This window comes from Stenella coeruleoalba, assembly GCF_951394435.1.
Source record: "Stenella coeruleoalba genome assembly, chromosome: 1".
Classification (NCBI taxonomy): Eukaryota; Metazoa; Chordata; class Mammalia; order Artiodactyla; family Delphinidae; genus Stenella; species Stenella coeruleoalba.
Window position 1 is genome coordinate 173,821,367 of NC_137169.1, and position 20,856 is coordinate 173,842,222.

Genomic DNA, 20,856 nt, shown 5'->3' on the forward strand with positions numbered 1-20,856 from the left:
CAGGGTGAACCAACTCTGAACTCTGTATAAATATGAGAACTCTGGGAGAGGGGGAGAGAAGAGGAGTCCAGTGAACGGAACAGTCAGTGAGAATAACTAAATAACTGGGAACATCTAAATGAACCATACTTCGTGTGTTTGGGACCTCCAGAGTTAACCCCTCCATTTCTCCATGACTTACTCATTCACCGCTATTGTGTTTGGCCAAAAACTTAAAACTGTCGCCCAAGCAACATCAGTCTTACTATAAAAGAGGAACAACCTGGCATCAGAAAATGTAATGACCTTTTTGAAGGCAGCTGCTTCAGAACTTGTGAATCATTTTGAAATACTCAGCCCAAACCACATCAATACCACATTTAAATAAAATGCAATAAATACAACCACCAAAAACAAAGTGATGACTTGTCAGAACTCTAGTTCTGCTTTTCCTATCAGGTCTGCTGGTGATACACCTAATTAATTTCAAAATCATATTCCAAGTAAGGTACCTACTGGATAAGTGAAGACCTCAGGTTTTCAAAGGAAAGGTTCCGACCTCTCCAGAGCATACCTGCAGATGCCACTAACAATTTACTGCCCTAGTGGGCGGTACCTCAACCCCAAGTACGGAGCATGAAGGGCCTGACTTGAAACAGCTGGGGAAGCCCAAAGCAGTGAACGCCTGTGTCAGCAGCCCAGCAGACCCATGGCAGAGGAAATCACTGCTGCTGGCCATCCTGCCTTAAACTCCAGGAATTGCAAGTCACGTGCTGCCTCTAGTCTTAACACAAAGTCCTGGGTAGTTTTGTTTCCTGTCCTCCTTCACACCCGACCTTTGATTTCTGCTCAAAAAACTGAATTTTCTGAAACCCAAAGCCAGTAAAGATTGGATGCCAGTGCATAATCTTCATTGCTCTCAGGCCCATCAGCTGTGAAGCCTCAATATGGCCAAAATAAGGCCAGGTGAAATCACACTCCATCCTCTCTGTTCGCCTAGGCTTTTTGCGTCATCTGTCACTGCTCTCTGGTGATTACTTCTACCTCCAGATGAAGAATTCCTTCGTTCTTCCACATGATGATGTTTGCCCAAGGAGCACTGTTTGCCCGAGCTTTCCATTCCTCACATCCCCTTTAGCTGGGATATGTTGAAGGATCCATTAGGAGATAATGAAAAACTCACATGATCTCACCCATCACTTTAAAATCTCAGTGGAAAAAAATCTCGTTTATGGAAGCTGTGTTTCTCCAAAGACCCAGCCCTCTACGCGTTCTACTCATGAAGTCGTGGGCACTAAGCATGCATTTGCCTCCTCGTAGGCTCTGGAAAGGATGAACAGTGGGAAATGTGCCATCCCCCATAGGAGGCAGATTTGGAATGTCAGGTCCCCTGAGCACATTGGGTACTTGGTAAAGGTACAGGAGTAGGAGAGGGGCTGTCAGCATCAAGAGTGGGGAAGACAGAGAGAGAAAAGGATGCCATCTGGGCAAAATGGCTCTCGTCTAACACAGTGCTATTTTTTGGTCCTGTTACTCTGTGTCACTTTCTGCCACTCCACTCCCACTTTATTTGTCAAATACCCCAAGATGTTTCTAAGAGGTTCTGAATTATTGATAAACCTAAGGGAGATGCTTTGGAAAACAGTAAGTACAAAAAGAGACCGGTACTGCTAGTGCAAGCACTTGGTCATTGGTGGTTTCCTTTTTAAGGCCAAAAGAGAAGAAAAAAAAAAAAAAAAAAAGCCTGCCTCTGCTAAATAATAATGATATTCACAGAACAAGAGACACTGCAAGTCCAAAGTTCACAATCTCTCCAGCTTTACTCACCCCTAGCCATCTTGCTCCTTTATTGGCAGCCTGTTGAATCTGGACTCTTTTGAGGGTGACATGGTACACAGCTCCTTCCTCTACCTCTTCACCCCAGTCCTGAATCGAGCTCTGCCAGGAGATGGGACAAAGAGAAAGAAAAAGAGTGGTTTTTTTTTCCTCTCCGCTAACCACAATCTATCCCAGCTGCTTTGCTGCTTACAACAGCACTCAGGGCATAAGATGGGCTGTTCAAAATAAATATTACAATCAGAGGAACACAAGACACATTGCGATAGAGGGAATGCTGAGATTTTCTTGGCCCCCAGCCCTTTCCTGATATCAGGATCCCCGGGCTTTTCCATTTAGTTATTTTTCCTAGACTCACTCACATATCTTAAATAGTTTTTTAAAGTCTTTTTCTTCTTCTTCTTCTTAAAGAAAGTGGGGTTTAGTCCTGATTAACTTTTCCTCCTCAAGTGAGAGGAAAAATAATTCATTTGCAGAAAAAGGTTGTCCTTTTATAAGTGGCTCCGTTATTCGAGCAAACTACATTTTAAACTCTGCCACAAACAAGTGTTTAAAATGCCAAGAGTGCTCGCTCCTTTGGAGTGAAATGCTTCGCATGTCTTTTTCTCCTCTTATTGTTTTGGAACCCACAAAGTTAGCGGGAGGTAGAAAGTTTTCATTTCCGTCAAATAATCTGGCATGTGCAGAAAAAGCAACACGTCAACTGTGTGCAGCGACCCCCTGGGTTTCCCTAAACTCGAAGTTTGTGTTGTTTAAAGAGCCGCTGGGACACAGAAGCGCTCCGCGGTTCACCCAGACTCACAGTCCTTTTGCCTTAAAAGTTTTCCTTTGCTGACACACATCTGCCCAGACACACCAAAGGCAACTGCTGAGAAAGTATGGCTTAAAGGGAGAAGACACGCAGAGAGGAAGGCGTAGAAAGCCGAGGGAGAAAGCTTTAGCTCTCAAGTCTGGAATCGGATTGTTCCGTTCACTCCGAGTGAGTCCAAAACCCGCCCAGAGAAAGCGGGAGGAGATTCCCCACCAGAGCAGCCTCGGGAGAAGGCAGAGAGTTCTCGTTACCATTTTAGCTTGCCAAAGCAATTTCATTCTCAGTTTTCTCTCCGGTGTGTGGACGCGGCATGATGCGCCCTGCTCCCAGGCGAACGCAGTCCCCGCCCGGCTCAGCCACGGCGCCTCCAGCCCCGGCCCCGCGCGGCCGCCGCGCACCCAGCACAGACACGCGCCCGCCGCCGCCGCCGCCGGTGCGCGCGACTCGCCCACAAAGGGAGCGCGGCGAGCGAGCGAGCGAGGGCGCCGCAGACTCCTCCCCACGCCACTCCGCCGCTCCGTGATGTCAGGCTTTCCTGTTTGTGCTTAGGAGCACACTCTCCATCTCTGAAATCCCATGGATAAAGTTAGCTTAGCGCGCAGTGATTTCTCCAGCTCTGATAGTGATCGGCAGACAACTACCCTTTCAAGTGGATCAGGTTTTCCTGATTGGCCACCAGGTGCCAAAAAAGATCTGGGTGTGGTATGAGGAATCAAGTGTGTTTCTCCTTTCCTTCGCTCAAAGAAATAAAGGGGGAAGGGGAGGTGCAAAAAAGGATGGGAGGAGGCGGTCAGAAAAACGTCTATTATCTGCCTGTTACCTATTGAATTTAGATTCAATCAGGGCGACCCCAATGAGAGTGGCAATACTAGAAGCCCAGAAGTTTTTCATTAGGACAAGAAAAGAATTGGTCAGAGAGTATTCCAAAACCCATGCCCAAGCGCTGCCCCTGTCCTGCATCAGCACACCATCAACAGGAAATGGCTCTGGACTTCTTTCTACCACCCATATGATAAGGCTCATCCAACTGTAACTGGCCACAGTGGGAGGGAAAGGGACAAAGCAGGAAAGGGTTTTGCTGAGACTGACAGCTTGGAAATGGGGCCACCAGTGGCCCCGGAGGTTCTGTGAGTCTTTGTGACTCATCACCATGGGTTGAGTTGTCTGTACTGTAGGGACACAGTGGGATAATAACTGCAGGGAAAGAGCCATTCATGAGGAGACTGCCAGAGGGAGTTTTGTCCTAACAGAAAGTAAATCAACAGCAAGATACCAGATGATAATATAATCAAACTTTGGCACGTGACAATTCCATGCCAATTGCAAAAACGTTTAGGGCTCATGTCTTTTATACTATTCAGCCCTAAATGAATTTAGTCGCCTTTAAATTTTTTTTAAAGAAAGGCCTCTCACTAATTGCCATGCTAAGGCATAAGGCTGGGCTTTGGTTAATAATAAATACATTACGAACTGAAAAGCTAGAGAATCAAGTGTACTGATGTACCCAGGAGAGCAAAATAAATGACAGTGAGGCCATATCAAGGAAAAAACAATTTGGACACTTGAACGTCTTCAAGTCACTCAGCAAAGTTCCCCGCATACAACCAGAACCTACGGGGCTCAGTAACTGTGGAGAGACAGGACACTCTTTTTATAAAACGGAAGTGATCATTTCTATTTTTTAAAAAAAAATGCATAAACTAGACCCTTCTGTGACCACCAGGATAGTGTCCCCAGTGTCCAGAGGAAATGGTGTGGAAGACTTACCTCCCTGCTTCTTAAGCCATCCTCAGCTCCCAGGACCACCCCTATTCAGTGATCTTGAAGTACACAAGATGCACCTGGGGACAGTTAAGGAACCCATAAGATTAATTTCACCACTATTTTAACCTGATTTTTAAGGCAGAGAGTTCTCGTTACCATTTTAGCTTGCCAAAGCAATTTCATTCTCAGTTTTCCACTCCAGGGATATCGAGAAGTTTCTTCAACCACGCCCCTCCCGGGAAGCCCTCCTGGACAGGGCAGCTTATAACTCACAAGGCTCCACTCAGGTTTCATATCTCCTCAGGCTCCTCTCTACTCCACCAATTCCCAGGCTGGTCACCTGGTGTGTAAGGGGAAAACAGGCTTCCAGCAGATGCAACTTCAAATCCTGGTTTTACATTAAGAGTGAACTTGGGTGCTACTTCCCTGGGCTTTCATTTCCTTATCTGTAAAATGGGACAAACATCGATCTCATAGAGTTTGAAAAAGAATTAAATGGAACTTATATACAAAACACCTAGCACATGATCAGAAAAAGTTCCATTCCCTCATTATTACTGCACTTCCTCCCAAACTGCATTTTCCCAGACTCACTGAAAAGTTGTATGTATGCAATGTGGGGAAATCTAAAATGATGTCTTCTTGCTGAATAATTTCAGAGAGGTTTTCTCTGAATGACTACTTGTATTTATACCTGATAATGTACGTGATTTTATCCAAATGTTGATCCTCAAAGAAAGGTTGGTTTTAGATACAGCAATCAAGTGTTGCAGTTTATAATTTGTAAATATTTATTTTAAAATATTCCACATGTAGGCAGCTCAAGTCAGTATTACCTTATTACACATACTTTTGGGTTAAAATACTTCTGGTCAATATGTGGGAAGGATAAACCAGTAAGCCATTTATAACTAAGTTTGAATTTAGTTACCAGATTAATCTACCCATGATCTAGCATGGCCCTTAGAGAACAGGTCAAGTTTTGTTAAAAGGATATCAGCAACGTTTCATACTTTTCAGCATACAAGTCTTTGAACTCCTTGGTTAAGTTTATTCCTAGGCATTTTATTCTTTTCAATGCTATTGTAAGTGGGACTGTTTTCTTAATTTCATTTTCAGATTATTCATTATTAATGTATATAAATGCAACTGATTTTTATATATTGATTTTAAATGCTGCAACTTTACTCAATGCATTTATTAGTTCTGACAAGTTTCAACACACAGTGCTGGGAAAACTGGATATCCACATGCAAAAGAATGAAATTGAACACTTATCTTACACCATACACAAAAGTCAACTCAAAATAAACTAAAGACTTAAACATAAGACTTGAAACTATAAAACTCCTAGAAGAATACATAGGGGAAAAGCTTCATAGCATTGGTATCTGCAATGATTTCATGGATATGACATCAAAATCATGTAGTGAGACTACATGAAACTACAAAGCTTCTGCAGAGCAAACAATTATAACAGAGTGAAAAGGCAACCTATGGTATGGGAGAAAATATCTGCAAACAACATATCTGATAAACAGTTAATATCCGTAATATATATCCATAATATATAAGGAGCTCCTACACTCAATACCAAATAATAATAATAACTGAATTTTAAGATGGGCAAAGGACCTAAAAAAAATTTCTCCAAAGCTCTACAAATGGTAACATTATGTGAAAAGAGGCTCAACGTGACTAATCATCAGGGAAATGCAAATCAAAACCACAATAAGATATCAGCTCACACCTCTTAGGATGGCCATTACTTTAAAAAGCAAAACTTCAACAACAACAAAAAAAACCAAAGACAAAAAAAAACCCCACAAATGTTGACCAGGATGTAGAGAAAAGGAAACTCTTGGTAAGAATGTTAATTGGTACAGCCATTACAGAAAACAATGTGGAAGTTCCTCAATAAATTAAGAATAGAACTACCATATGATCCAGCAATCCCACTACTGGGTATTTATCCAAAAGAATTTAAGTCAAGATCTCAAAGAGACCTGAGTGCTCCCACATTCATTGTAACACTATGCATAATAGCCAAGATGTGGAAACAAACTAAATGTCCATCAATGGATGAATGGATAAAGAAGATGTGGTACATATATACAATGGAATATTACTCAGCCATAAAAAGAACGAAATTGTGCCATTTGCAAAGATGTGGATGGACCTAGAGACTGTCATACAGAGTGAAGAAAGACAGAAAAACAAATATCATATAATATCACTTATATGTGGAATCTAGAAAAATGGTACAGATGAACTTATTTGCAAAGCAGAAATAGAGACACAGATGTAGAGAACAAACGTATGGATACCGGGGGGGAAGGAGGGGATGAATTGGGAGATTGAGATTGACATATATACACTACTATGTATAAAAAAGATAACTAATGAGAGCCTACTGTATAGCACAGGGAACTCTATTCAATGCTCTGTGGTGACCTAAATGGGAAGGAAATCCAAAAAAGAGGGGATATGTGTATACATATAGCTGATTCACTTTGCTGTACAGCAGAAACTAACACAACATTGTAAAGAAACTATACTCCAATAAAAGTTAATATAAAAAAAACAAAAATGAAGATGTGGTATATACAGGAAATGGAATATTATTCAGCCTTAAAAAAAAGGAGGACATCCTGTATGTGTGAGAACACAGATGAACCTGGAGGACATTATGCTAAGTAAAATAAGCCAGTCACAGAAGGACAAACACTGCATGATTCCACTTAGATGAGGCATCTAAAGTAATCAAAGTGGCAGAAGCAGAAAGTAGAAAGGTGGTTGCAGGGGGTGGGGGGGAGGGAGAAATAAGGAACTGCTTTTCAATATGTATCGAGTTTCAGTTACGCAAGATTAAAAAGTGCTAGATAAAGGTTTTGTTGCATGGTAGCAAAAAAAAAAAGTGCTAGAGATCTACTGTACAATATTGTGCTTATAGTTCACAGTAATGTACTGTACACTTGAAAATTTGTTAAAGTTGAGGGGGAGGTGAAGGAGATCAGAAAAGATCTATACTTAAAGCATTAGGATGTTGCTAGGAATAGTTTTATGTTGCCATATTTGGTGATGACTGACAGTCAGTAGCAATAGAAGATTCTTAGGATATAACAGGAAAAAGGAAGAGGTGTGGAAGAACCCCAAACTAAAGGAAAAAAACAAAAAGCTTTCTTGCTCTACAGTTTCAGCAGAGCCGATAAATAGAGAACTTGTAAGAGCAAACGTAAGAAGCTGGTGTACAGATTCTTTAAGAGAATCTATCTAGAAGTGGAAATACGTAGTTTACATACTCCATTTATCATTTATTTATTCATTGGCTTCTATGATACCATACTTTTCTAGATTTTTTTCTACATCTCTGGCTGCAAGAAAAAAATGAAAAATATAAAAATTATGACAGTATACTTATGCATGTAGGTTGACATGTAGTAATACTTATGTGCCTGGGTAAATGATGAGACATTTGGCATCGAAGAGCCAGGATTTGAATCCCAGCTCTAGACAATGTGTCAACCAAGAGTTTGACCCTCACTTCTCACAGGTTTGGTGTCCTCATCTGTTTCCTTTCATGCTTATCATGAGTGTTAAAAAAAACTATCCTATATAAAGTATCTAACAGAATAAACTATGCTATATAAAGCACCTAATAGAGTGCTTGGAACATAGGGGCCCTTGAATAAAAATATATCTCCTTCCCTCCCTGACCCCACACTCTTTCCCTTTAATGTAATTCTGTATTCATTTACTGCATTTGGTTTGCAATCTGCATGTTCTTTAGATGTCTGCTTAGGTAATAGATTGTACTGCATGACAGAGAAGTAAGAGCAGTGCAAGTATAACAGACGCTGGACTTGGAAATAAGTAGTTAAGAACTTGCCTTAAAGATGGCAACATCAGCATAAGATGGTATGAAATGGGAAGGCCATGGCTTTGTCCTCAAACTCAATGCCAGCCTATGATATCCTGCTCCCAGTTAAAAGTACAGAGGAAAACAGTCCTAAGAGAGCACTAGTAATAATAATAACAACAACAGCTAAGTGAAAAAAGCTAAATAATTGAGAGGTCAGGATTCTCCTTCCATGTGTTAGGACGGCTGAGTGCATATTGCTTCTACTTCCTTAAAGACCTCACCTAAACAGATAAGTTTGAAAACCTTTCCCACTTTTGAATGGAATTGACAATAGCCATTTTGCAACATTTTATTCACAAACTATACCTTTAGCTGTCTGTAGGTCCCCAAAAAAGTTTGGTGGAGGACATAAGCAAATAAGTTACTTATTTGCTTCTCAACTCCTTCCCCCAACAATATCAAAGGTTTGTCAAAATGCAAACTGCTTAATCCTCCCAGCGACCCTATGAAATGCTTCTCCCTACTCTTAAGGCTTATAGGCTGTGTTGCTCATTAACTTTCCATCTTCAGCTTCCCGCTATCAGCCAGGCATCGTGCTATGGTTGTTTCTAGCTCTGCTAACTGGGGTTGCCCCCATTCACCTACTCTTTGCTTGAACTTTCAACCTTGCTTTGCAAAAAGTAAGGAGCCAGCCATGCTTGTTTACAGATGGCCAGTCCTCCAAACACTCGTAAAGCAGTAGACAGTTGCTTCTATCTTCTGAGAGCCCAAAGTGATTTTTACTAATTATCACAGAGATACTATGAAGTATAAGTTAAAAATTTTCAATTCTCTATTAGGGGTTTTTTATTTAGGCAAGCAAATGACAAGTCAATTTTAGTTGGACCTACTACAACTAGAGTAGAGGCTGCCCTTGGGGGCAGAAAATGGAGACAGAAGAAACATAAATAGCACTCAACAGATGGCAGGCCAAAGGCACAGGACTCTGGCCACGATGACAAACACTTTTCAACTAATAGTTTATCAATTGTTGGTGGTTACTCCTTTTTTTCAACTTGAAGATATATTTTTTTTAATCTTTATTGGAGTATAATTGCTCTACAATGGTGTGTTAGTTTCTGCTTTATAACAAAGTGAATCAGCCACACATATACATATATCCCCATATCTCCTCCCTCTTGCATCTCCCTCCCACCCTCCTTATCCCATCCCTCTAGGTGGTAACAGAGCACCGAGTTTATCTCCATGTGCTATGCGGCTGCTTCCCACTAGCTATCGATTTGACATTTGGCAGTGTATATATATCCATGCCATGCTCTCACTTTGTCCCAGCTTACCCTTCCCCGTCCCTGTGTCCTCAAGTCCATTCTCTACATCTGCATCTTTATCCCTGCCCTGCCCCTAGGTTCTTCAGAACCGTTTTTTGTTTGTTTGTTTCTTTTTAGATTCCATATATATGTGTTAGCATACGGTATTTGCTTTTCTCTTCCTGACTTACTTCACTCTGTATGACAGACTCTAGGTCCATCCACCTCACTACAAATAACTCAATTTCCTTTCTTTTTATGGCTGAGTAATATTCCATTCTATATATGTGCCACATCTTCTTTATCCGTTCATCTGTTGATGCACACTTAGGTTGCTTCCATGTCCTGGTGATTGTAAATAGAGCTGCAATGAACATTGTGGTACATGACTCTTTTTGAATTATGGTTTTCTCAGGGTATATGCCCAGTAGTGGGATTGCTGGGTCATATGGTAGTTCTATTTTTAGTTTTTTAAGGAATCTCCATACTGCTCTCCTTAGTGGCGGTATCAATTTACATTCCCACCAACAGTGCAAGAGGGTTCCCTTTTCTCCACACCCTCTCCAGCATTTACTGTTTGTAGATTTTTTGATGATAGCCGTTCAGACCGGTGTGAGGTGATATCTCATTGTAGTTTTGATTTGCATTTCTCTAATGATTAGTGATGTTGAGCATCCTTTCATGTGTTTGTTGGCAATCTGTATATCTTCTTTGGAGAAATGTCTATTTAGGTCTTCTGCCCATTTTTTGGAGTGGATTCTTTGCTTTTTGATATTGAGCTGTACAAGCTGCTTATAAATTTTGGAGATTAATCCTTTGTCTGTTGCTTCATTTACAAATATTTTCTCCCATTCTGAGGGTTGTCTTTTTGTCTTGTTTATGGTTTCCTTTGCTATGCAAAATCTTCTAAGTTTCATTTGGTCCCATTTGCTTATTTTTTGGTTTATTTCCATTTGTCTAGGAGGTGGGTCAAAAAGGATCTTGCTGTGATTTATGTCATAGAGTGTTCTGCCTATGTTTTCCTCTAAGAGTTTGAGTGTGTCTGGCCTTACATTTAGGTCTTTAATCCATTTTGAGTTTATCTTTGTGTATGGTGTTAGGGAGTGTTCTAAGTTCATTCTTTTACATGTAGCTGTCCAGTTTTCCCAGCACAACTTACTGAACAGGCTGTCTTTTCTCTATTGTATATTCTTGCCTCCTTTATCAAAAATAAGGTGACCATATGTGCGTTGGTTTATCTCTGGGCTTTCTATCCTGTTCCATTGATATATCTTTCTGTTTTTGTGCCAGTACCATACTGTCTTGATTACTGTAGCTTTGTATTATAGTCTGAAGTCCAGGAGCCTGATTCCTCCAGCTCCGTTTTTCTCTCTCAAGATTCCTTTGGCTATTCGGGGTCTCTTGTGTTTCCATACAAATTGTGAAATTTTTTGTTCTAGTTCTGTGAAAAATGCCATTGGTAGTCTGATAGGGATTGCATTGAATCTGGAGATTGCTTTTCGTAGTATACTCATTTTCACAATGTTGATTCTTCCAATTGAAGAACATAGGATATCTCTCCATCTGTTGGTATCATCTTTAATTTCTTTCATCAGTGTCTTATAGTTTTCTGCATACAGGTCTTTTGTCTCCCCAGGTAGGTTTATTCCTAGGTATTTTATTCTTTTTGTTGCAGTGGTAAATGGGAGTGTTTCCTTCATTTCTCTTTCAGATTTTTCATCATTAACGTATAGGAATGCAAGAGATTTCTGTGCATTAATTTTGTATCCTGCTATTTTACCAAATTCATTGATTAGCTCTAGTAGTTTTCTGGTAGTATCGTTAGGATTCTCTGTGTATAGTATTGTGTCATCTGCAAACAGTGACAGCTTTACTTCTTCTTTTCTGATTTGGATTCCTTTTATTCCTTTTTCTCTCTGATTGCTGTGGCTAACACTTCCAAAATTATGTTGAATAAGAGTGGTGAGAGTGGGCAACCTTGTCTTGTTCCTGATCTTAGAGAAAATGGGTTCAGTTTTTCACCATTGAGAATGATGTTCACTGTGGGTTTGTCATATATGACCTTTATTATGTTGAGGTAAGTTCCCTCCATGCCTACTTTCTGGAGGGTTTTTATCATAAATGGGTGTTGATTTTGTCAAATGCTCTTTCTGCATCTATTGAGATGATCATATGGTTTTTCTCCTTCAATTTGTTAATATGGTTTATCACACTGATTGATTTGCATATATAGAAGAATCCTTGCATTCCTGGGATAAACCCCACTTGATCATGGTGTATGATCCTTTTAATGTGCGGTTGGATTCTGTTTGCTAGTATTTTGTTGAGGATTTTTACATCTATGTTCATCAGTGATACTGGCCCGTAGTTTTCTTTTTTGTGACATCTTTGTCTGGTTTTGGTATCAGGGTGATGGTGGCCTCGGAGAATGAGTTTGGGAGTGTTCCTCCCTCTGCTATATTTTGGAAGAGTTTGAGAAGGATAGGTGTTGGTTCTCCTCTAAATGTTTGATAGAATTCGCATGTGAAGCCATGTGGTCCTGGGCTTATGTTTGCTGGAAGATTTTTAATCACAGTCTCAAACTCAGTGCTTGTGATTGGTCTGTTTATATTTTCTATTTCTTCCTGGTTCAATCACAGAAGGTTATGCTTTTCTAAGAATTTGTCTATTTCTTCCAGGTTGTCCATTTTATTGGCACAGAGTTGCTTGTAGTAATCGTTCATGATCCTTTGTATTTCTGAAGTGTCAGTTGTTACTTCCCCTTTTTCATTTCTAATTCTATTGATTTGAGTCTTCTCCCTTTTTTTCTTGATGAGTCTGGCTAATGGTTTATCAATTTTGTTTATCTTCTCAAAGAACCAGCTTTTAGTTTTATTGATCTTTGCTATTGTTTCCTTCATTTCTTTTTCATTCATTTCTAATCTTTATGATTTCTTTCCTTCTGCTAACTTTGGGGGTTTTTTGTTATTCTTTATCTAATTGCTTTAGGCGTAAGGTTAGGTTGTTTATTTGAGATGTTTCTTGTTTCTTGAGGTAGGTTTGTATTGCTATAAACTTCCCTCTTAGAACTGCTTTTGCTGCACCCCATAAGTTTTGGGTTGTCGTGTTTTCATTGTCATTTGTTTCTAGGTATTTTTTGATTTCCTCTTTGATTTTTTCAGTGATCTCTTGGTTATTTAGTAGTGTATTGTTTAGCCTCCATGTGTCCGTATTTTTTACAGATTTTTCCTGTAATTGATATCTAGTCTCATAGCACTGTGGTCAGAAAAGATACTTGATGAGTTCAATTTTCTTAAATTTACCAAGGCTTGATTTGTGACCCAGGATATGATCTCTCCTGGTGAATGTTCCATAAGCACTTGAGAAGAAAGTGTATTCTGTTGTTTTTGGATGGAATGTCCTATACATATCAATTAAGTCCATCTTGTTTAATGTATCATTTAAAGCTTGTGTTTCCTTATTTGTTTTCATTTTGGATAATCTGTCTATTCGTGAAAGTGGAGTGTCAATGTCCCCTACTAATATTGTGTTACTGTCGATTTCCCTTTTTATGGCTGTCAGCATTTGCCTTATGTATTGAGGTGCATAAATATTTACAATTGTTGTATCTTTTTCTTGGATTGATCCCTTGATCATTATGTAGTGCCCTTCTTTGTGTCTTGCAATAGTCTTTATTTTATTTTTTTCTTGCTGTACACGGGCCTCTCACTGTTGTGGCTTCTCCTGTTGTGGAGCACGGGCTCCAGACGTGCAGACTCAGTGACTATGGCTCACAGGCCTAGCCACTCCGCGGCATGTGGGATCTTCCCGGACCGGGACACGAACCCATGTCCCCTGCATCAGCAGGTGGACTCTCAACCACTGCGCCACCGGGGAAGCCCATAGTCTTTATTTTAAATTCTATTTTGTCTGATATGAGAATTGCTACTCCAGCTTTCTTTTCATTTCCACTTGCATGGAATATCTTTTTTCATCCCCTCACTTTCAGTCTGTACATGTCCCTAGGTCTGAAGTGGGTCTCTTGTAGACAGCATATATACAGATCTTGTTTTTGTATCCATTCAACCAGTCTATGTCTTTTGGTTGGAGCATTTAATCCATTTGCATTTAAGGTAGCTATCGATATGTATGTTCCTATTACCATTTTCTTAATTGTTTTGGGTTTGTTATTGTAGGTCTTTTCCTTGTCTTGTGTTTCCTGCCTAGAGAAGTTCCTTTAGCATTTGTTGTAAAGCTGGTTTGGTGGTGCTGAATTCTCTTAGCTTTTGCTTGTCTGTAAAGGTTTTAATTTCTCCATCGAATCTGAATTAGATCCTTGCTGGGTGGAGTAATCTTGGTTGTAGGTTGTTCCCTTTCATCACTTTAAATATGTCCTGCCACTCCCTCCTGGCTTGCAGAGTTTCTGCTGAAAGAACAGCTGTTAACCTTTTGGGGATTCCTTTGTATATTTTTGTTGTTTTTCCCTTGCTGCTTTTAATAATTTTTCTTTGTATTTAATTTTTGATAGTTTGATTAATGTGTGTCTTGGCATGTTTCTCCATGGATTTATCCTGTATGGTACTCTCTGCACTTCCTGGAGTTGACTGACTATTTCCTTTCCCATATTAAGGAGGTTTTCAACTAAAATCTCTTCAAATATTTTCTCAGTCCCTTTCTTTTTTTCTTCTTCTTCTGGGACCCCTAAAATTCAAATGTTGGCATGTTTAATGTTGTCCCAGAGGTCTCTGAGACTGTCCTCAATTCTTTTCATTCTTTATTCTGCTCTGAGGTAGTTATTTCCACTATTTTATCTTCCAAGTCACTTATCTGTTCTTCTGCCTCAGTTATTCTGCTATTGATTCCATCTAGGGTATTTTTGATTTCATTTATTGTGTTGTTCATCATTGCTTGTTTCATCTTTAGTTCTTCTAGGTCCTTGTTAAATGTTTCTTGCATTTTTCTCTATTCTATTTCCAAGATTTTGGATCATCTTTACTATCATTATTCTGAATTCTTTTTCAGGTAGACTGCCTATTTCCTCTTCATTTGTTAGGTCTGGTGGGTTTTTATCTTGCTCCTTCATCTGCTGTGTGTTTTTCTGTCTTCTCATTTTGCTTAACTTACTGTGTTTGGGGTCTCCTTTTCGCAGGATGCAGGTTCGTAGTTCCCATTGTTTTTAGTGTCTGTCCCCAGTGGCTAAGGTTGGTTGAGTGGGTTGTGTAGTCTTCCTGGTGGAGGTGACTGGTGCCTGTGTTCTGGTGGATGAGGCTGGATCTTGTCTTTTTGGTGGGCAGGACCACGTTTTGTGGTGTGCTTTGGGGTGTCTGTGACCTTATTATGATATTAGGCAGCCTCTCTGCTAATGGGTGGGGTTGTGTTCCTGTCTTGCTAGTTGTTTGGCGTAGGGTGTCTAGCACTGTAGCTTGCTGGTAGTTGAGTGGATCTGGGTCTTAGTGTTGAGATGGAGATCTCTGGGAGAGCTTTCGCCATTTGATATTACATGGAAGCTGGAGGTCTCTGATGGACCAATGTCCTGAATTCAGCTCTCCCACCTCAGAGGCACAGGCCTGACACCCAGCTGGAGCACCAAGACCCTGTCAGCCACCCGGCTCAGAAGCAAAGGTAGAAAAAAAGAAAGAAAGAAAATAAATAAAGAAAATAAAGTTATTAAAGTAAAAAAAATTTTTAATTATGAAAAATAGAAAAAACTTTTAAGTAATAGTATAAAGAAAGAAAGAATACAGCAACCAAACCAAAAACAAATCCACCGATGATAACAAGCGCTAAAAACTATACTAAAAGAAAAACCCTAAAAAACAGACAGACAGAACCCTAGGACAAATGGTAAAAGCAAAGCTATACAGACAAACTCACACAAAGAAGCCTACACATACACACCGACAAAAAAGAGAAAAAGGAAAAAAAATATATATATATATCTTTGGGGAAGTCTGAGGTCTTCGGCCAGCATTCAGTAGGTGTTCCATAGGAGTTGTTCCACATGTAGATTTATTTCTGATGTATTTGTGGGGAGGAAGGTGATCTCCATGTCTAACTCCTCCGCCATCTTGAAGGTCTCCTTTGTGGTTACTCTTAATTGTTGATGATGCTTTCCTGAGGAGGAAGTTGGTTACTGGAATACTATTTGTAACTTGGGCTAATAAGCATTATAAGCTCATCTAATTATAGATTTCTGTAAAGAAAAAAGGACATCCAGAAATGTGTTCACATGGTTGAAAAGATCAAAACAGAGAACAATCAGCTTGGACATAATGCCAGGTCTCTGTGACATACAATAAAACATTCTACAAAATGGGAGACAGGTGACCTGATGCCATGAAGGGCTTTAACCAAGATTCTGGAAGGAGTTACTGTGCAATTAGCCAAATCGTATCTTGTTTCAGGGCTAAAGGAACCTCCTTTTTCCATAGTAATGGTATTGAAGTAGTATTGAAAACCCCACTAAATTAGACCTGTTAGAACATAGTAGCTAGAATGACGACTATGTAGTCAGAGACACCTAGATTTGAGTCCTGATCCATCACTTCTCTCTGAGGCAAGATCTCATCTCTAAGTCTATAAAAAATAGGGATATAAACACCTTCCTCATTAGCTCATAGTGAGGGTTGAATGAAATAATCCACATCAAGCCTTTGGCACCATAGTTAATAATGTTGATGACGATGATGATGGTGTCAAGTTAACATATTGCAAAAGCTACAAGAGACTGACTACTTTAAAAATCAGATCTATAGATTGAGTAGTTCAAGATTTTGCAGCCTGAAGCTAAAACTTCATGTTACAAAGAACCATAAGCCCCACAAACTGGTTAGTCAATGAGCGACATTTACTGAGTTGCTACATGGCACAGAAAAATACTGTGCTCTGTATCCTTTCCCACCTCAAACTACCTCCACACAGGGATCAGAGTAATCTTTTCCAATCACCATACCATCACCTCCTATCCTTAAATCCCTCCAGTAGCTCCCCATTGTTAAGGATAAAAACCTAGATCCTTTTCATAGTCTATAAGGCCTTGCCCAGGTGGGCCCCTTCCACTTTACTTTCTCTGGACTCAGTGACCCCAGTCTTCTTTCAATGTCTTGAACATATCTGGCTCCCCACATCACAGAGCCTTTACTCATGTGATTCCCTCTTTTGGGGAACATCCCTCCCTCTTCTCCTCTCCCACTTGGGCTAAATCCCCCTCTTATGTGCTCTCATGGCACCATGTTTCTCCCTTTGTAGCTCTATCACAGCTGTAATTTTTCACTGACTTGTATGATTATTTGATAAATATCGATTTCCCCCAAACTCTATGAAGGTACAGGTAATGTTAGTTTTTTTCTCATCTCTGTACTCTAGCACCTCACACAGTGCCTAGCACATAGTAGATGCTCAATAAATAACTATTTGATTTACTGATAGATACATAGATGAATGTCATGCTGTAAATTCAGCAAATGCTTAATTGTTGCTGAGTAATATAAATAAATCTTAGATATTACCTCTATCTTAAAGTTGCTTATACTCTAAAAGCAGAAAAAGAACAAAGGGAATAAATGAAAAATGACTTTACGAAGCCACAGACCAGCAGGTACAGATTTAGAGAACAGGGCGCACTGAGCAATGTGTCTCTGAGAGGACACTGAGAAAATTAGCCACGTGGTGAGCACCCTTAAAGGACTTGCAGATAATTACGGTTTTTATTAAGACTGTGTTAACCACTAGCTTTGAAGAAAAAGAAAAATATGAACTGGAAGGAAGAAAGGAAGATCTTCCTGTAGAGAACATGAAAGCTTCAAAAGATAACATTTGCTTGGAAAAGTGGCTCATGTAGTCCAGGGAAATGAGGTTTGGATAAAGAAGGTAGTTGGTGGAGATTCCTGAATTGTTCTTAAGAGGAAATTGAAATGATAAAAGAGTGTGAACAAGATGATTCTAATACTTGTCCAAAGGATAGCTTAGAGGGAAGAAAGCAGAGAGGTAGAGCCATCTGATAGGAAGCTATTATAGTCATGTATGTGCCAAATAATTAACACCTAGGCTGAGATAAGGGTTTTGAAATAAAGAAATGAGTCTGAGTGATATTTTGGAAAAATAACTGTTGCAACTTGAGGATAGGCAGCATGTTGCAAGTAAATGAGGAGGGAAAGAAAAGAAAAAAAAAAAAACCTGCAGGGTTTTAAGACTGGGACACTGGGATTGTGGTGGAGACGTGAAAATAAAGAGAAAATGGGAAAATAAAGAGAAAATGGGGGAAAATATGATCATTTCAGTTCTGGGGAGAAAGAAAATAGAGATATTGAAGTGATAGGAAGGAAAGATAAAGACTAGAAATGAAGGAAGTGAGCTGCAAGTTAGTACTTACAGGAAGTTGTTTGAAACCATGAACGCACATGATTTTTCCTCAGTGGAAGAGACGCAGAGTCTAAACTGTCTCAAAATGTACCCACAGCTGAAGACGACCAATCAAAAGTAACAAGAGACAAGAGCAAGGGGGAAAGGAAAACTGGGAGAGCTTGGGTTATGGAAACTAACGCTGAAAGGAAAACTTACTGCCACTAATAATTCTCAAACACACTAAAATCAGTCTTGGAATACAGTTCAGCGTGCTTTAGAATACCTCAAATGACAAAAGATCTACCGTCTCTCATTATCACAGGACGATACACACATTTAAAAGGATTTTCCCTGTTTAAAAACATCCAAAAGTTTTTTTTTAATTATCACCAGTTATTCTATTCTGTGACACTCTTCAGTAAAATGTAACCAAAGTTAATTGAACCTCTTAGTGTGGTCAGTTACATAACATCAGAATTGCTGAATAGCTTAAATGTGGTGTTTTCCCAGAAATATTTGTCTTTTGGATGAAACCAAGAATGGAAAGTTTCTGCCTTAAAGGAGAACTTTTGAGAAGGCAGAAAGAAAAGAAAAACATATATAATGGAAATACAACTTTCACAATAATTAACCAAAATCCTGCAAATACAGTAACTACTCACACAGAGATACACAAAAACACAAAGGAAAGTGAATTTTACCACTTTAGAGAGCTACTTGTGGATTGTGTATCAATTAGATAATATCTTTTTAAAAATAAAAAATATCTCAAATATTGCCTTTGCCAGGAACAAATTTAGACAGATCTTTGGTTCTTGTTATTTTCCTGTTAAATTGGCAGAATCAACTCATACTAACCCATACTGATCCCGTTTTGTCTAGGACACGAAGTAAGGTCCATAGAATGAAACTGTGTTTAGTTCAGGGCAGGAGAAGGGGAGGAGTCATAACCTTGGCTTATTCAGCTTCTTATAGATAGAAGAACAGCTGATGCTCTAGAAAGCTGTCTACCTTGGTTTTTCTCCCCTTTTCATCCAGAGATTTTGTGTGTGTATGTGGGGGGGGGGGGGGAGTGTCTGTCTGAACTGAGTGTGTGTATGTATTATGGGATAAGAGAATTGATAGAGTAGGTTGGCCTTAATCTTGAACCTTAATCATAAAATCTAATGATTTCTCTCCGGAATAACATAAACCCAACAGACAGGCACTATAAAGAAATGACGGTGCAACTGTAAGTTATACAGCAGCCTTAGAACAAAATAAGTAACATACTTTTACTTATAGCCAAATAGATAATGTATTTCACATTATTCAAAGGAATTCCTCTCCTTAACTTACCGGGATGCCCTGCTGCGAAGTCAGTGTGTCTTCAGCCTCAGGAAACCACACCCCCTTGGTTGACGCTCATGACCTTAGCAGGAGGACCAGCTGGCTTTCCTGGCATAGGACTCGGGCTAAGTTCTTGGTCTTTGCCACCTGAAAAGGCTCGGGGGTAAAGTGGACATTGGGCAAGCGGTGGGAAATCCCTCAATTTGATTAGCCCTGTAAATCCACACCAGACTCAAGCTGCCCAAAGAGGATCCAGAAGGTCCTAGAATCAGTTCCAGTACCAAAAAGAAACTAACTTCACTGTGGGTATAGGTGCCCAGGATTCCAGGACCAAATTGGACCTCCTAGGATTTTGTTGTCACCATGAACCACGTGAAGGGTATCATCCTAGGATGGTGGAGCAGCAAGACAGAGGAAGCCCAGCTGTACCATCTCACAGAACAGAGCTGCCGTCACAGTCCTGGATGGCCTACCTCCGGACTGTTTTGAGGGAGAGAAATAGAATTCCTTCTTGTTTAAACTACTGTAAATTTGACTCCCTGTTACAAGTTGCCAAAGCTACATCTTAATATACCTGTTAAGTAGAGCAGAAATCATTAGAGGTAAGAAAGTCACTTAGCCAAAGGCTAGATCATAATATTCTGAGATTGACTCTCGTGCACTCTGATTCTGAAATTGTTCTGGGCTCTGAAAGGGATTCTTTGACCTACTTATGAACTCCCGTGCGATGAATATCGACTAAGTGTTCACTACACCACAGGCACTGTGCTAGGCATTGCAGAAATAACTTTCAACAAGACAGTTGTGGTACCTGCCTCCTGGTGCTAATGGATTACAGGGAGAAACAGAACAAACCATGTACATTACAATACGACAGATGCGGAGAGAAGGGTTGCTACTGGAGTATAGAGGCTGAGCCTATAGGATTTAGGGATCGCTTCCCGGAGAAAATGATCTCTAAGCTGAGCTCTGAAAGATGAGATGGACTTAGAAGTAGTAGAAGAAGTGGATGGGGGAGGAGGAGAGAGCAATCCAGGCAGAAGGAACAGAATAGGGGAAGACCCGGGACTTAGAGGGATCACAGACCAAATAGAATCCTAGGCATGGCCCCGTAGTTCACAAAACATGCCAAATATTTTGTACCAAATGGTACTACACGTTTTTCCTAAAAAAGAAGTAGCACTATAGCTTCACTTTCTGAGCACTAATTTGGCGTAATAGTATAATATACTAACTGGATGTATGTCCCTTGGAAACATGAAGCATGTCTTGTTTTATTTTATTTTATATAATCACATAATCCCTCAAATAATCCTCTGTGAAGGGTCAGGTAAATAAATAACTATTTTAATGACTTTAACAGAGCACACACTGTGTGTAAGGTGCTGATTGCACATCCTGGTCCCGGGTCTAAGTAAGGAAGGCAAACAAGGGAATGACCTAAGTAAGCAGGCAAGAGGGAAGGGCATGATTGTGGGCTTCTGTGGAACTGTATAGACTCCAAATTCCAAATCAGAATGCTAGTGCTGCAGTTTGTTCCGCTTAGAACAGCCATCCTAGCACATCCCAGGTAAGAGTTTGACCCCTGTCTGGGGGCAGGAATACAGGCTGGATGGAAGGACCTCTTGCAAGTCCACCTTGGAAAT

At 40.0% G+C, this 20,856-nt stretch overlaps 1 protein-coding gene across 2 annotated transcripts in view; it reads right to left on the bottom strand.

Annotated features, from left to right (window-relative positions):
• The window catches only part of RGL1 (ral guanine nucleotide dissociation stimulator like 1), a 279,970-nt gene that overhangs the window by 131,097 nt on the left and 128,017 nt on the right, over positions 1-20,856 (bottom strand). Inside the window, exons 1-2 of one of the 2 annotated variants that reach the window (XM_079905515.1) lie at positions 2,878-3,072; positions 1,807-1,917 (exon numbers count right to left, since the gene is read on the bottom strand). In XM_079905515.1, the coding sequence (XP_079761641.1) occupies positions 1,807-1,917; positions 2,878-2,904 (138 nt within the window). In that variant the 5' untranslated portion in view covers positions 2,905-3,072. Of the gene's footprint in view, positions 1-1,806; positions 1,918-2,877; positions 3,073-20,856 lie in introns of those variants that run through there. The other variant, XM_079905514.1, reaches the window with a different exon arrangement.